The sequence below is a fragment of the Notolepis coatsorum genome (genome assembly GCF_963971535.1).
Source record: "Notolepis coatsorum genome assembly, chromosome: 3".
In the NCBI taxonomy this organism is placed as follows: Eukaryota; Metazoa; Chordata; class Actinopteri; order Aulopiformes; family Paralepididae; genus Notolepis; species Notolepis coatsorum.
The window spans coordinates 163382575-163397497 of record NC_140167.1 but is presented as its reverse complement, the minus strand read 5'-3'; the positions used below and the strand labels follow the sequence as shown (position 1 = coordinate 163397497).

The 14923-nt window shown below is 42.5% G+C and overlaps 1 protein-coding gene across 1 annotated transcript in view; it reads left to right on the top strand.

Annotated features, from left to right (window-relative positions):
- The window catches only part of rbms1b (RNA binding motif, single stranded interacting protein 1b), a 179402-nt gene extending 168176 nt beyond the window's left edge, over positions 1-11226 (top strand). The window contains 2 exon segments of the mRNA XM_084311557.1: positions 9080-9160; positions 10199-11226. Coding sequence (XP_084167683.1) covers positions 9080-9160; positions 10199-10270 — 153 coding nt within the window. The 3' untranslated portion in view covers positions 10271-11226.
- Positions 11227-14923: the final 3697 nt, after the last annotated feature.

Here is a 14923-nt window from a genome sequence, read left to right as displayed (position 1 = left end):
CCCAGTTATGCTGCTCTGATTCAAGGTTATGTTAAAGTGGCATGTGGTCCAGTTATGCTGCTCTGATTAAAGGTTATGTTAAAGTGGCATGTGGTCCAGTTATGCTGCTCTGATTAAAGGTTATGTTAAAGTGGTATGTGGTCCAGTTATGCTGCTCTGATTAAAGGTTATGTTAAAGTGGCATGTGGTCCAGTTATGCTGCTCTGATTAAAGGTTATGTTAAAGTGGCATGTGGTCCAGTTATGCTGCTCTGATTAGAGGTTATATTATCGTATAGCTTTACGCTCTGCTCTATTGGAACTATCCCTTTATCCATTCTAATTAGGGATGTCCGATATTATCGGCCTACCGATATTATCGGCCAATATCGGCATTCAAATGTGATATCGAAAAATATCGATATCGGTTTTCAAAAAAAAAAAAAAATTATACCCTTTATTTACCCAGGCAAGCAAGTAAGAACAAATTCTGATTTTATTTATTGTCAAAAGTATGCATAATGTTGTGTTAATTCCACAACAAGAGATATGTAATGTTAATTACCTGAAATTATTCCATTTTTGGGGGGGGGAACCCTGCATGTATCGGTATCGGTTGATATTGGTTGATATCGGTATCGGAAATTAAGAGTTGGACAATATCGGTATATCGGTATCGGTAAAAAAGCCTATATCGAGCATCCCTAATCCCTATATCCCTAATAAGTTTTCTCTGAAAATTGTTTGGTCGCTATTATGTAGACTTAGCAAGGCCTGTAACCAGCACTTGATCGAGGACTTATGTCTTCTCTCATCATAGAAAACGGCGTTCCTCTTGCAGAAGTGAGAGTGAACTTTTTGCCCTTTTTTATTGTGATAGAGGGTTGTGTGTATCGTGTTTCACGTTAAGTAAACGTGGCATTGAGTCCACAACTGGGTTAGGTGTTGGCCTACAGAACTTTACATGTGTAGCTCTTTGGCCCCTCTCTTTAGGGTAAAGGTGTAAAAATTCAGGTGGCAAGTTCGCACATGAGCCTGAAGCCGTGTATAAGGCCCGTTTTTGCACAAACGAGGCTATCGTCTGTGGCTGGCGTGCAGAATGTGAAGCTGTTACCCTAACAGGTATAATGCGCTTTCATGTAGCACGCTACGACTGGTGTCATGGCTCTGCTTTGTTGTTGCATCGTATCAGGGGTGAGGGGTCATAAGGGGTGGACTAATAAATCCCTACCCCCTTTACTGATTGGCCGGGAGGTGGGGCCTCCTGCCTGTCAGTCTCCCTGTCGGCTGAGGGGTCAGCGCATCACAGGGAGGGGGAAGGGGGGGGGGGGGGGGGGTTCCCTGGTTCCACTCCATATTAGGATGGGTGGGTCACGGGATTTCCCCCCGGCCATGGAATACGTCACTGGCCGCGTTTTCCTATTTGGCCATGAGACATCCGTGAGTGTACAGGCTGTGCTGCAGACCGCTGTCATTGTCAAAGTTGGATGATGCGATGCATTCGAAAACTGTTCGTTTTCTGCTCTGCTCTCTATTACAGTGTGTATTGGGCCGTTGGTCACTTGGCCAAATTATTATTACATGTATCTTTTTCAATTGTTACTCACGTAGAGGTCTCTCTGGGGGAACTTCTGTCTTCCCCTCTTATGTAAAGAGCAGAATTGACAAGGTTGCCCTCAGACGTGTCGTATAAGACCCGTGTCTGTGTCTTATTGACCGGCTTCCTGCTGCTCGTCTCAGACAGCATGGAGGTTTAGGTTAGGTTAGGTTTACTTTATTTGTTCAAGGGGGACAGTGTACATTAATAAAACATTTTACAAATGTAAATGTACCCAATTTTAGCCAAAAGGCTAATTTCCATTGGCAGTCCCCCTGCCAGAAGGTACAGGCTAAAATCCTGTGTAAAAAAAGGGTTAGCAATAAAAACAGAATAAAATCAAGATAAATAAAATTAGAATAAAAACACAACAAAAGCACATAGACATAGTAGGGATACAGGTCACAATACAGTCATGGACACAAGGACAGAGCACATCATGACATATTAAGAGACCCAGACATAGACAGACGCACCATATCCACACACACACACATACACACACAGACACCTCAGTGTTGACAGTTCTGGTTTTCAATGAGCCATTCCCTAACCCTGCACTTGAATGAATGGTATGATGTGGACACTCTAATTGTTTGAGGAATTGAGTTCCATTGGTGGGATGCTCTGTATGAGAAGACGGCCTGGCCAAATACACTTTTTTTAAAGGGATTGTACAGTCCCCCCTTGCCGCACCTCTAGTGTTCCTGGTTGAGGCAGACTTGAGGTTGATGAAACCGGACAAAGGAGGAGGAGCCAATCCACACTTTATTTTAAAAACTAGACAGATGTTTTGATATAGGGTCAGGTTTTCCCAACTGAGTAGATTATATTTTTTTAGAATGTGACAATGATGGTACCTGAATGGTTTCTTGTCTAGCATTTTTATTGCTTGTTTGTAAAGTGATTGAAGTGGTTTCAGAATGGTGGAATGTGAATTGGACCAGGTTATCAAACAGTATGTGATGTGGGAAAGAACCATTGAATGAAAATATAGCTTTGCTGCCTCGGTTGAAAGGAAGTTTCTTATGTACCTGAAGTTTGATAGGCTGAACTTTACCTTATTGTAGACTTTTTTTATGTGATTTTTGAAGCTAAGGTTTGGGTCTATGTGTAATCCTAAATACTAATATTCTGATACTACCTGTAATTTCTGACCGGAGATGAAGATATCCTGCTCTGCAACTTCTCTGTGGCCCTTGGAGAAGAACATACAGACAGTCTTAGAGACATTCAATTGTAAACAGCTGTTCTTAAACCAAGATGTGACATTCACCATGACATTAGACAATTTTGTTGCAACCTCTTCTGTGGTTTTACCGTGTGTAAAGATCACTGTATCATCAGCATACATCAGTACATCACATTGGCCACACACAGAAGGCAAATCGTTAATGTACATGCTGAACAGGATTGGACCCAAGACAGAGCCCTGCGGGACACCAGTTGACATACAGATGGCAGTAGATTTATGATTTTCAATTTTGACAAGTTGGGAACGGAATGAAAGGTATGATTTGAAGAGGTTGAGGAACTCTATGGAGAAGTTGAAATTGACCAGCTTTTGGAGTAGAATAGTATGGTTAACAGTGTCAAAAGCTTTCCTTAGATCAAGGAACACAGCCCCCACAACCCCACCCCTGTCCATTGAAGCCTTGACTCTCTCTAAAAAGAAGCATGTTGCTGTTTCTGTTGAATGGTTAGCCCTGAATCCAAATAGCATTGGGTGCAGTGGGAAGGAGCTGTTATTGAGATGATCAGTGACCTGTTTGGCAATCAGTTTTTCAAACACCTTGGACACTATGGGTAGAATACTGATGGGTCTGTAATTGGATGTCATGAGAGGGTCACCACTTTTAAATAAAGGGACCACAACTGCAGGCTTCCATGGGTTAGGAAAACTCCCTTGATTGAAACCCATATTGATTATATGGGTCAGTGACTTCACTATAGAGGAGTTTATCTCTTTCAGCATGAGTGTGTCCATGCCATATATATCCTTAGCTCTTGAGGATTTGAGGGATGTAATTATATTTGCAACCTCTATCTCAGTGACTGATTTTGGTATGACTGCTGGTTCATAAATATTGACAGTAGATGGCAGATTAGGACTACTGTCCTGAACTGCGAAGCTTTGGGCTATTGCGGCCACAGACTCTACAAAATACTGATTGAGGGCCGGTGCTACGTCTGACGGATACTGTAAAGTTTTGTCATTGACCTTCAGTTCAATTGGCTTAATTGCAGCTTTGTTTTGACCAGTTAATTTCTTGATCTGACTCCATATAACCTTTGAGTTACCGTGGGCATTTTCAATAATTGAGATGAAGAAATCTGCTTTTGCTTTTCTCAGTTCTCTTGTTGTTTTGTTTCTCAACATAACATTTTTTTGTCTATCGTGAGACAGCTTTGATTTTGTGGTAATTTTTAAAGCAATGTCCCGTTCCTTCATTAGTTTCTTGACCAAATCGTTCGTTGTCTGGTGTTTCTTTTTTTTTATCCACTTTTTCTCCCATTTTCTATATTTTTCTCCCATCCCAATTTCGTATCATCCAATTCAACCCTCCCCTGTCACGAACGCTGTTTCTTGCCTCCCACAAGCCGGCTGCAATGTGGACTAAGTCATACATAGCACAAGTCCCCTCCGGTACTTGAAGTAACAGCAGTCGCATCTTTTCACCTGCGCAGCTCGATCTCTCAGTGGCGAGGAGTAACGCGTGGGAGGCTCACGCTGCCCCCGACACTTCCTGATTCGACTGCGCAGGCGCACCAACCGACCTGTAGGAGTCGCTGTCCACAACGCCCGATCCCCACCCTTCAGTTTCCCTCCCCGTAATACGGCCAATGTGTATTACTGCGGACGACCAGCTAAACTGAAAACAACGTGGAGAGCTGGATTCGAACACGCGAACCCAGCGTCTCCACATTGGTGGCGAGTGCCTTGCCCACTACACCACCTAGCCGCCCTCGTTGTCTGGTGTTTCTTATTAGAATTCAACATTGATGTGTTTCGGGTTCTTGACGTGCATATAGCGCTGGCCCTGGGTGCTTCCAATGTGGAACCACGTTATGGGCCGGCGCGCCTTGGTTGCCCAATTCATAGAAACGGCATTTTTTATGCGGGCGACTGGGAAGGAGGTTTTTTATCTCTACCGAGCGCCAGTGCACTAGGTTAGACTCGATGACTCACGTGCATCTCCGGGGGGAGATGACGGAGTAGATCAATACATTGGCGGAGGGGTCTCACGCCCGGGAGGTGGGCCACCAGGAGCAGTGCATTCACGTACTGTCCATCTTGGTGGCGCCCTCTGTAATGTTTTTAGATCGACACGCATACCTACCCCCCTCTTAGGACTGGGGATGGCGGCGTGACTAGGACGCGGGACTGGGTCAGTTAACCTGTTGTCCGCCGGGGTGCAGATCTGCTGTTCTGGTACCCTGAAGGACTTTGTGCTTTTCCGGGGGGGAAATGCCGGGTCGGTCTGGGCTTCGCAGGGATTGATGTCGTGGATGTGTGTGTCATATGTATGCCACTACGAGTTACCCATAACAGTGACGTGCTTGGTCCATACTGTGTTGTACCTTGCGCTGTGTTAGGGGGCCTGGTCTTTCTCCATTTGTTTCACCCCTCCCTCCCCCTGCTGGGCGGGGATGGGAGGGGGCTGTCGGGGTGGTTTCTGTCAACCTATTATCCATCCTCATCCTCCTCGATCTAAGCGCCGCATTTGACACCATATCTCACTCCACCCTCCTTAACCGACTAGCCTCCATTGGAATCTCTCACACATCCCTAGACTGGTTCCATTCATATCTCTCTGGTCATACTCAGTTAATTCAGTTAAAATCATTCACATCCCATCCATCCCCTCTCTCCTCCAGTGTTCCCCAGGGCTCTGTCCTTGGCCCTATCCTCTTCATCATCTACCTCCTCCCACTTGGTCGGATTCTCCGTAAATACAACATCAATTTCCACTGTTACGCAGACGACACCCAGCTCTCTGTTTCCTCCAAACCCACTTCCACCCTCCCTCCCTCTTCCCTTTGTGCCTGTTTACAGGAAATCAAATCCTGGTTCACTTCAAATGTCCTCAAACTAAACAGTGATAAAACAGAGGTAGTCCTCATTGGCTCCAAGTCCACACTCACCAATCACCCCAGTTTCACCCTCACCATAGACAACTCCTTGGTTTCCCCTTCCCCCCAGGTCAAGAGTCTGGGTGTCGTCCTCGACAGCACCCTATCATTCCATTCCCACATCAATAACACCATCCGGTCCGCCTACTTCCACCTTCGCAACATCAACCGCCTCCGCCCTTCACTCACTCCCAACAGCGCAGCAATCCTGGTCCACTCCCTCGTCACTTCCCGCTTGGATTATTGCAACTCCCTTCTCTTTGGTCTCCCCCACAAACTCCTCCATAAGCTCCAACTGGTCCAGAACGCTGCTGCCCGTATAATAACCAGAACCCCTGTCATCAGTCACATCACCCCCGTCCTACGCGAACTACACTGGCTTCCCATTAAACACTGCATAGACTACAAGATCCTCCTCCATACATTCAAGGCCATCCACAACCTCGCCCCTCCATACCTGTCCGACCTCCTCCACATCAACATTCCCACCCGGTCCCTCAGATCTGCCTCCTCCATCAACCTGACCGTCCCCCCAGCCCGTCTGTCTACCATGGGGTCAAGAGCCTTCAGCTGCTCTGTCCCCCGCCTCTGGAACTCCCTCCCCCCCGACATCAGGAACATTGACTCCATCATCCCATTTAAAATCCACCTCAAAACCCACCTGTTTAGGCAGGCGTATGTCTGATTAAATCTTTTGTCTGATTAAATTTTTTAATGGATTGTGATTGTAAATGAACTGTTTTTAAATTGTTGTACGGCGACCTTGAGTGCCTTGAAAGGCGCCTTATAAATAAAATGCATTATTATTAACCCCTCTAGGCATCCCTGTGTAGGTCCCGGTCCGCCAGGCCCAGGTCCGGACTCGTTCTCGTCGACCTGTTGGCCTGGGTTAACCCTTTGAAAACTGAAACACTTGTACTGCTTGTATAGCCTGTGTATACACGCAGTCATGTTTCTAAGTTTTCTTGGTGGGTTAAGGGAACAACCACCCCCTGTTAAAATAAACATAGGGGGGTGGTTGGTTCTGCGGTGTGTTGGTAGCAGAGTCGACTCTCGGGTTGAGGCCGGGCTTGACCCCGTCTGCCCGAGAGTATGCCCTAGCATCTTTTATGACGTCTGCCAATTGTGTCAGCCTCTCCTTTGAACCTCGACCCGCTGGATGGGGGGTCGGGTTTGTGGAGGTCATGACATGGTGCACAGCATACCAAACACCCCTTCCGCCAGGGTACTGTTCTCACAGTAGACCCCTTAGGCGCCTGTCTAGTCCGCAGTGCTCCGGGCACAGGTCGAGTTCTGCTCTTGGGGCCTGTTGCCTGGATTGAGGGATCAACCCCCTTGGGGGTTGTCTCCCCGGCGCGCCGTCTGGCCCCACAGTATTGTGGGGGGGTAGCCTCTTGGGGCTTACGGCCATGCCAACCTGGACACGCCCGATCTTGTCAGATCTCGGAAACTAAGCAGGTTCAGCCCTGGTTAGTTCTTGGATGGGGGACCCCCTGGGAATACCAGGTGCAGTAAGCTAGAGTGCTTCAGAGCTGCGTGCGGGGGGAAGGGTCTGCTCTTGTTTGGGCCCTGTCCGATACGCTGGCGATGTGGGGGGTGATGTCACCAGTGACCGTCTGGTGGGGCCTTGTTGGCCTCACCAGGCCCCCTTTTTCAGGGGGTCCTAGCCCTTGGGTTGTCCTAGGGCTGGGACCTCCTCCGCTGCTGCAGTCTTGCCACGGGGTTGGGTTATTGACCTTCGACCCCATGATGTGGGGGCTGTGACGGGGGTATTTTTGCTCCTGTCCGTTCCCTGATGGCATGTGGGATGCGCGCCCGAGTGGTCGCGGGTCCTTCTGAACGAAGGTAAGTCCCACGGTCTGCTCACCCTGTGCGTTTGAGGTGCTAAACCCTCTTCGCACAGTCGGATCCGATCCTCCTCCCGTCCTCCACTAGGGAGGGCCGGGGGGCTCGGGTCCTCCCCGGTTCTGATGGTTGTAGGGGACCTCAGCGAGTACATCTGTCGAGCTTTTCGCTCTGCTCAGCTCCTGTGTTCCAATAGAGCAGAGCGTAAAGCTATACGATAATATAAGGTAAGGTTATTCTATAACCCTAGTTATATGAGTATAGCGAGCGCTCTGCTCTGACTCACTGATGACCCCATGGTCTTCGCCTTCGGTGGTGAAAGACTTGGGAAGGAACTGATTGTGTGGCCACGATCCCGCTTATGTAGGAGCGGATGTGGGTGTGGCCAGGCGGAGGTAATTAGGTGTGTGCATGTGTGAGAAAGTTGTTCATTATTAGAATGGATAAAGGGATAGTTCCAATAGAGCAGAGCGCTCGCTATACTCATATAACTAGGGTTATAGAATAACCTTACATTATGTTAAAGTGGTATGTGGTCCAGTTATGCTGCTATGATTAAAGGTTATGTTAAAGTGGTATGTGGTCCAGTTATGCTGCTCTGATTAAAGGTTATGTTAAAGTGGTATGTGGTCCAGTCATGCTGCTCTGATTACGTTCAACAACTCTGAAGTTGACAGGCTTCAAATCTGAAAGTACCTAATCTTCATCAATTCTTGCCACGTTTTCTATGCAAAATATTTTGTCTTCAAAGTAACTAGTAACTGATGGGTTCAGATAAATGTAGTGGAGTCAAAGTAAAAGGTTCCATAACATGAAAATACTCACGTAAAGTACCTCAAAATGATACTTAAGTACAGTACTTGAGTAAAAAGTTACTTTCCACCACTGCACACAGCACACAGACACACACACACTAGTTCAGTTGTTCCTCCATGTAAATATATGAGATTCCAGACTCAGATTGTGATAATGTATCCGCCATGTCATTTGGATGTAGTTGAAATACTTATTCAAAGTAGTTTCCGTTTGACAAGCTCCAGTGTTTTGAGAATGGTCAGGATGTAGTTTAACTACTTTTCACTGTGAAGTAACTAAGTAGTTTGACAAGCTCCAGTTTTCAGAGTAGTTTCCCCCAAATCTTGGTGGTTGTGATCATGGAATGGTTTTGATGCTATACTACAGGTCTTTTGAGTGTATTATTGCTATTATACAATTATTAACAATTATTACACTTTTAAACAACACTTGTATTGATAACAAATGCTGCATTTTTGCTCTGTTGCTAGTGCAGATATGTAAATATAATGTAACAAAAGAATTGCAAGGTTACTAATTCATGTATAATTATGGCTGTGAGGTGCAACGTGTCAACAGAATGAAAACGTAGCAGAGTGATGAGGAATTTCATTCAGGTTATGAGTGCTTATCATGACATCTTTTGGCACTCGTTGGAATGTAGCTCAGCCAATCGCAATGCAAGGTGGGAACTAACTGCGGTCTAATATCTCTCTTGTTCATTGTATAGTTCATGGCTGCCAACACAGCTATGCAAGGAGCGTACATCCCCCAGTATGCTCACATGCAGACGGCATCACTTCCTGTGGAGGTCAGTATTGTCACCTGGAAAGCTGTAATTGACCGATCTCAAACCTCGCCCTCATTTCATGATCCTACCAAGGAAAACAGTTTACCAACAGTTGCGATTGGAGGATCAAGAAAAGAGGGGCGGGGTTTGAGATGGATCAATTGTGTAAGTGTACCTTTATTTCGAGACTACACTGCATTGTTTCGAGTACACTGCCCTACACTGTAATCATAGTAATCATAATAATCACAACTACCCACCTCGTACTATAGTCTACCCATAGATGACAGTATGTACAACAGTGCTGTATATACCATATATAGATTTATATATTTACCGCATATATATATATATATCCACATCTGTCTGAATATACCTGCATATAACCCATAGAACTCTGTATGATAGCATGTACAACAGTGCTGTATATACCATATATACATTTATATATTTATATTTACCGCATATATATATCCACATCTGTCTGAATATACCTGCATATAACCCATATAACTCTGTATGATAGCATGTACAACAGTGCTGTATATACCATATATACATTAATATATTTATATTTACCGCATATATATATATATATTGCTGTATATATTGTATTGCATCTTATTTTATTCTATGCTAAAATTATTGTATTTTTTATTATTGGAAGCTGCTATAGTCGAGGGACCACAATAGATAGATTTTCACTCTTCTAGCTGTAGTGTACTGAAATAAGTGACAATAAAGGAATCTGAATCTGAATATATCCACATCTGTCTGAATATACCTACATATAACCCATATAACTCTGTATGATAGCATGTACAATAATGCTGTATATACAGTATATATATAATACCAGTTTAATCAGCTGTACATTGTATATTACTGTCGCACTTTACTGTTACATTTGCACTTTGGTTGGACGCCAAACCTCTTTTCGTTGTACTGTACTTGTTCTGCATGATGAGAATACATTCTAATCTAATCTAATATAATTGAATTGTTTGCTAAATGGAAATAGCCAAGGATGAGGCTAATCTTGACCCTCTTGCCTCCCAGGAGAACGGCGGGCAGCTGCAGGTGGAGTCTTCTGGAGATCATTCCCCGTACGGCTATCAGCAGACCAAGTAACACCGAGGTAACACGGGGACAACAGCTAAAACAATCAAGGTTTTCAGCAAATGCAACGAACGGACGCTAAAGGATTTTTCACCATTTTGCACAGGTTCTGTTGTTCCGTGTGTTTAGATTATAAGAATAAGTGAAAACTATTTTTGGTATAAGTTCCAGAAGGTGCAAATAAATGATTAAATTCATCAAATGATGCTAATTATCTCAACAACAACAACAACAACAACAAACAACAAAAACGAAAAAAATACGTTTTATTTTGATAAGGAAATACTAAACGTTTATTTTTTACCAAGGATTGTCACCGGATGCCAGAACCTAAAGGATCGTGTGACTTGTTGTTTAAAGTGCATGATAGTAAGGAAAGAAATTGTCTTTTGTTAATATTTTCACGATTTTAAATATTCTTTCTTTTCTTTTTTTCTTGAATTTTTTTTTAATTTTTTTTCTCTGAAGATTTGTTTGCCAGACATCTTGAAAAATTATGTTTTGTGCTTGCTGTGTGAGTGTTGCTATGGTGAAGTGTTCAATGTTTTTTTCTTGTAAAGTGATTTCTCTTAGTGGTCTAGATGGATATTGCTGTCTGATACAATGGCCTTAATAGTTTCCACACAGCAGAAGCTGGTGGCTGCAGGGCTGGCAGCGTCTAGACCGGCCGACCAGGACTTTCCTCTGGACAGAGCTCATTCAATCTGCTGTGTTAGGTGTTTTTCTTTTATTTTTTTTGCTTTTTCCCCTCTGAAAACTAATCTAAGTGGATATTTTAGAAGAAGAAAAAAAACGTTTTGAATGAAATGAATTGTGATGACTTTAAAATAGGATGTAATGTTTATATAATCGGAGGACTTTATGTGTCTCTGGTTGGTGGAATGTGGTAGAAATTCTGCTGAATGATCACATTTTGAATCTTGCCTTTTTGATAACTTGGTGTTGTAGATTAGCTGAAGATGAACTCGCTGGGGGCAGGGGCCGTGGGCACGGGGGGTGGGGTAAAGGGATGGGGGGACAACTTGTCCTTTTGTTTGTTTGTTTTTTGTCTTTTTGGGTGATGTTCTCTGTCAATTTGACAGGGTTTGTCTTTTTCACTATTGTTTGAAATGCAAACAGGAAAACTCTGATTTGTGATTGTGCAAAAAAAATAAGAAAACTAATCAAAGCCTTCTATTACAACTTAGGCAAAGGTTCAATGAGTTGGTTGGGGGGGGGGGGCTGAGATATGAATATGTAGATTTTATTGCACCTAGGCTCTTTGATAGGAAACAAACTTGGCACTTTCAATCATAGTTTACTTCACCAAAGACTGTGAGCTAGTAGTACGTAGAGGAAATAGCGTCACGTGTCTCTTTAACCAGGATGTAATTGACTTTTTCTGCCAGACTAGATTTGCAGTTTGGCGAACGTGCCTTTTTTGTACATTTACATTCAGTTATCGTAGGTATTTAAAGTATGGACACTCATACGCGAGCATGAAGGAAGGCTTGGACCCAACAAGTGCCACGCGGGGATTTCACTTTGCTACCGGAGAGAAAAGAAAACAACAGAGAGACAAAACGCAACACGAGAAAACGGATGATGAGACAGGAAAGAGGACAGTTTGAAACTATGACGTCACGACGGTGTTACCATAGCGACTTGTCCCGAGGGGGGGGGGGGGGGGGGGTTGCAGCAGCGCAGCAGATCATGTTATTGCTAGGTTTTTATTTTAAATTTGTATTATTATTCTTTGATCATAGTAGATTGAAGCAGGCTTTTTGATTTTAAGTCGTCTTCCAAACTAGCCTGCGTTTTCTTTGACCTGGTGGTCTGACCAGTTATCTACCTCAAAGCTTCCTTTCTCCTCTCCTCTGTACTGGGCAGGGTTTAGCTGGTCCAGCCCTCCCATCCAGACCAAAAGCCAGGCTCAGGAGCTGTGGCCACATACAGCTGTTTCCTTTTCAGGTTGTTGTTATATTTATATATATATATATATATAGAGAGAGAGAGAGAGAGAGAGAGAGAGAGAGAGAGAGAGAGAGAGAGAGAGAGAGAGAGAGAGAGAGAGATACATCTCTCTCTCTCTCTCTCTCTCTCTCTCTCTCTCTATATATATATATATATATATATATATATATATATATATATATATATATATATATATATATATATATATATATATATATATATACTTTTTAGATACAATTTTTCTTCAAACATAATTTTTTTAAATGATGTGTTATCCTAATCATTATGAGGACGATTGTGCGTTGAGCGTGTTGTTTGAATAATATTTTTTAGTTCTGTTCAGACATTCAGTTTCCTAGTTAAAAAAAGAAAAAAAATAAGATCTGCTGCTTTCAGAGAGAGAGGCTGATCTGAAGGTTTTCTCTCGGAAGACCGATGGAAATTAAACCAGGTGAAAAAGAGAGAGAGAGAGTTGTGGTTCACTGGATCTACGCTCCCTGAAACAAACATCTCTGTTGCTTTGAGTCCAGACAGGCCGGTAGCAGCACCCCGCCTGGAGAGGATGGGCTTTAGACGTCCGTGCTACCAAAGCTTTAAAAAAGAAAAAAGGGCCACACCGTGACTATACTTGAGATTTCTGTGTCATGCCTGAGAGGAGGAGGAGTGATTACTGTTAGTCTTGTGAGGGTCAATGCTGCTACTCGTGTCTGAACCAAGTGCCATACTATCTGGGTCAAGAGTTAAAGGTTAAAGGTGCATCAAGGAAAAGAGAAAAAAAAAAACTCATATGAATAACCATCATGTTGAACAGTCATTAAGTTATATGGAAAAAAAAGTAATAATTTATGAAGAGAGTTTTGTACAGACCGTTTGAGGAGATAAACAGATTTTCATAGATATCTATATGAGAGTTAATTTTTTTTATTTAGTTTTACTTGTGCCACACATTTGCCAGTGGTAACTTGTATGTCCAGTTTTAAGGAAACCTTCCTCTGTGTTTTTGTTTTGTAGTGTTTGTTTTAAAGCCAAAAAGACTTTTCTTTTTCTTCCGGTAGATTGTTACCTAAGCTTTATTTCTGTTAATTTCGTTGACTTTTTTTTTTTAAATAAAAACTTCCAAAAAAATTCCAACTTCCACCCGTTGCGTTGGGTCTTATTTCTCATTGAGAAGAGATGAACAAACCTTCATAAATAAATTATGAACAAACATTACTCTTACATAGCTAGGTTGGTCATTATTGTTGTGTTTGTTACATTTATTGTAACATTCATACAGTCATACCATGTAAAACATTAGGTTAGTATAGGTAAGTTATCTCATTCATACCATGTTAAACATTAGGTTAGTATAGGTAAGTTATCTCATTCATACCATGTAAAACATTAGGTTAGTATAGGTAAGTTATCTCATTCATACCATGTTAAACATTAGGTTAGTATAGGTAAGTTATCTCATTCATACCATGTTAAACATTAGGTTAGTATAGGTAAGTTATCTCATTCATACCATGTAAAACATTAGGTTAGTATAGGTAAGTTATCTCATTCATACCATGTAAAACATTAGGTTAGTATAGGTAAGTTATCTCATTCATACCATGTAAAACATTAGGTTAGTATAGGTAAGTTATCTCATTCATACCATGTTAAACATTAGGTTAGTATAGGTAAGTTATCTCATTCATACCATGTTAAACATTAGGTTAGTATAGGTAAGTTATCTCATTAATTCATACCGTGTTAAACATCAGGTTAACTATGTTCCTCTTCTCCGCCCTGCATAAAACCTGAGAGGTCACAGTCATGTAGGGCAGCGGTTCTCAACAGGGGTGCCACGGCACCCTAGGGTGCCGCAGAGAGCTGCCAGGGGTGCCTTGAGATTAAAAAAAATAATAAATTTAAATTATTTTTGGATTACAGAAAAGTATCACTAAAGTGCTATCTGTTGCAGCTTCACTGTTTTCCATGAAAATACCATATTTGGATAAGTTTGACCATTTCTCAAAATCTGAAAATCATTATTTAATAAAACATAGAAAAGGATCACCAAGTTACTCTGGATAAAAAAAAACTTTACAGACAACATTGAGACAAAGCTTCCTGACACATCTCCATCCAAACTCTTGGAAGAACTCATTGAAATCTCATCTGATACCACCTGGAGAGCTAGTTTCAGAGTGCGGTGCTGCTGAGTACCAAGTATCTCATGATGCAGCAGTTAAGGTGTTGATACCATTCAGCACCACATATCTGTGTGAAGCTGGCTTTTCATCCATGACAGCTCTGAAAACAAAATATAGGGGATAGCCTCGAGGATGACATGCGTGTTGCCTTGTCAAAGATCTCCCCACGTATTGACTGTATTATTAGCCAGCAGCAGCAGACCTCACATTGAGCTAGAAATGTCCACTGAGTGAACGAGTGCTTATTTTCTGTATTTATTTATATTTTTTGAGAAATGGTAACTTGGTTATCCTTTTCTGTATTTAAAAAAAAATACATGATTTTCTGTTTTTTAGAAATGGTCAAACTTATCCAAATATGCTATTTTTATGGAGAACAGTGCAGCTGCAACAGATAGCACTTTAGTGATCCTTTTCTGTATTTAAAAAAAAATACATGATTTTCAGTTTTTGAGAAATGGTCACACTTATCCAAATATGCTATTTTTATGGAAAAGTGTGCAGCTGCAACAGATAGCAATAATTTTCT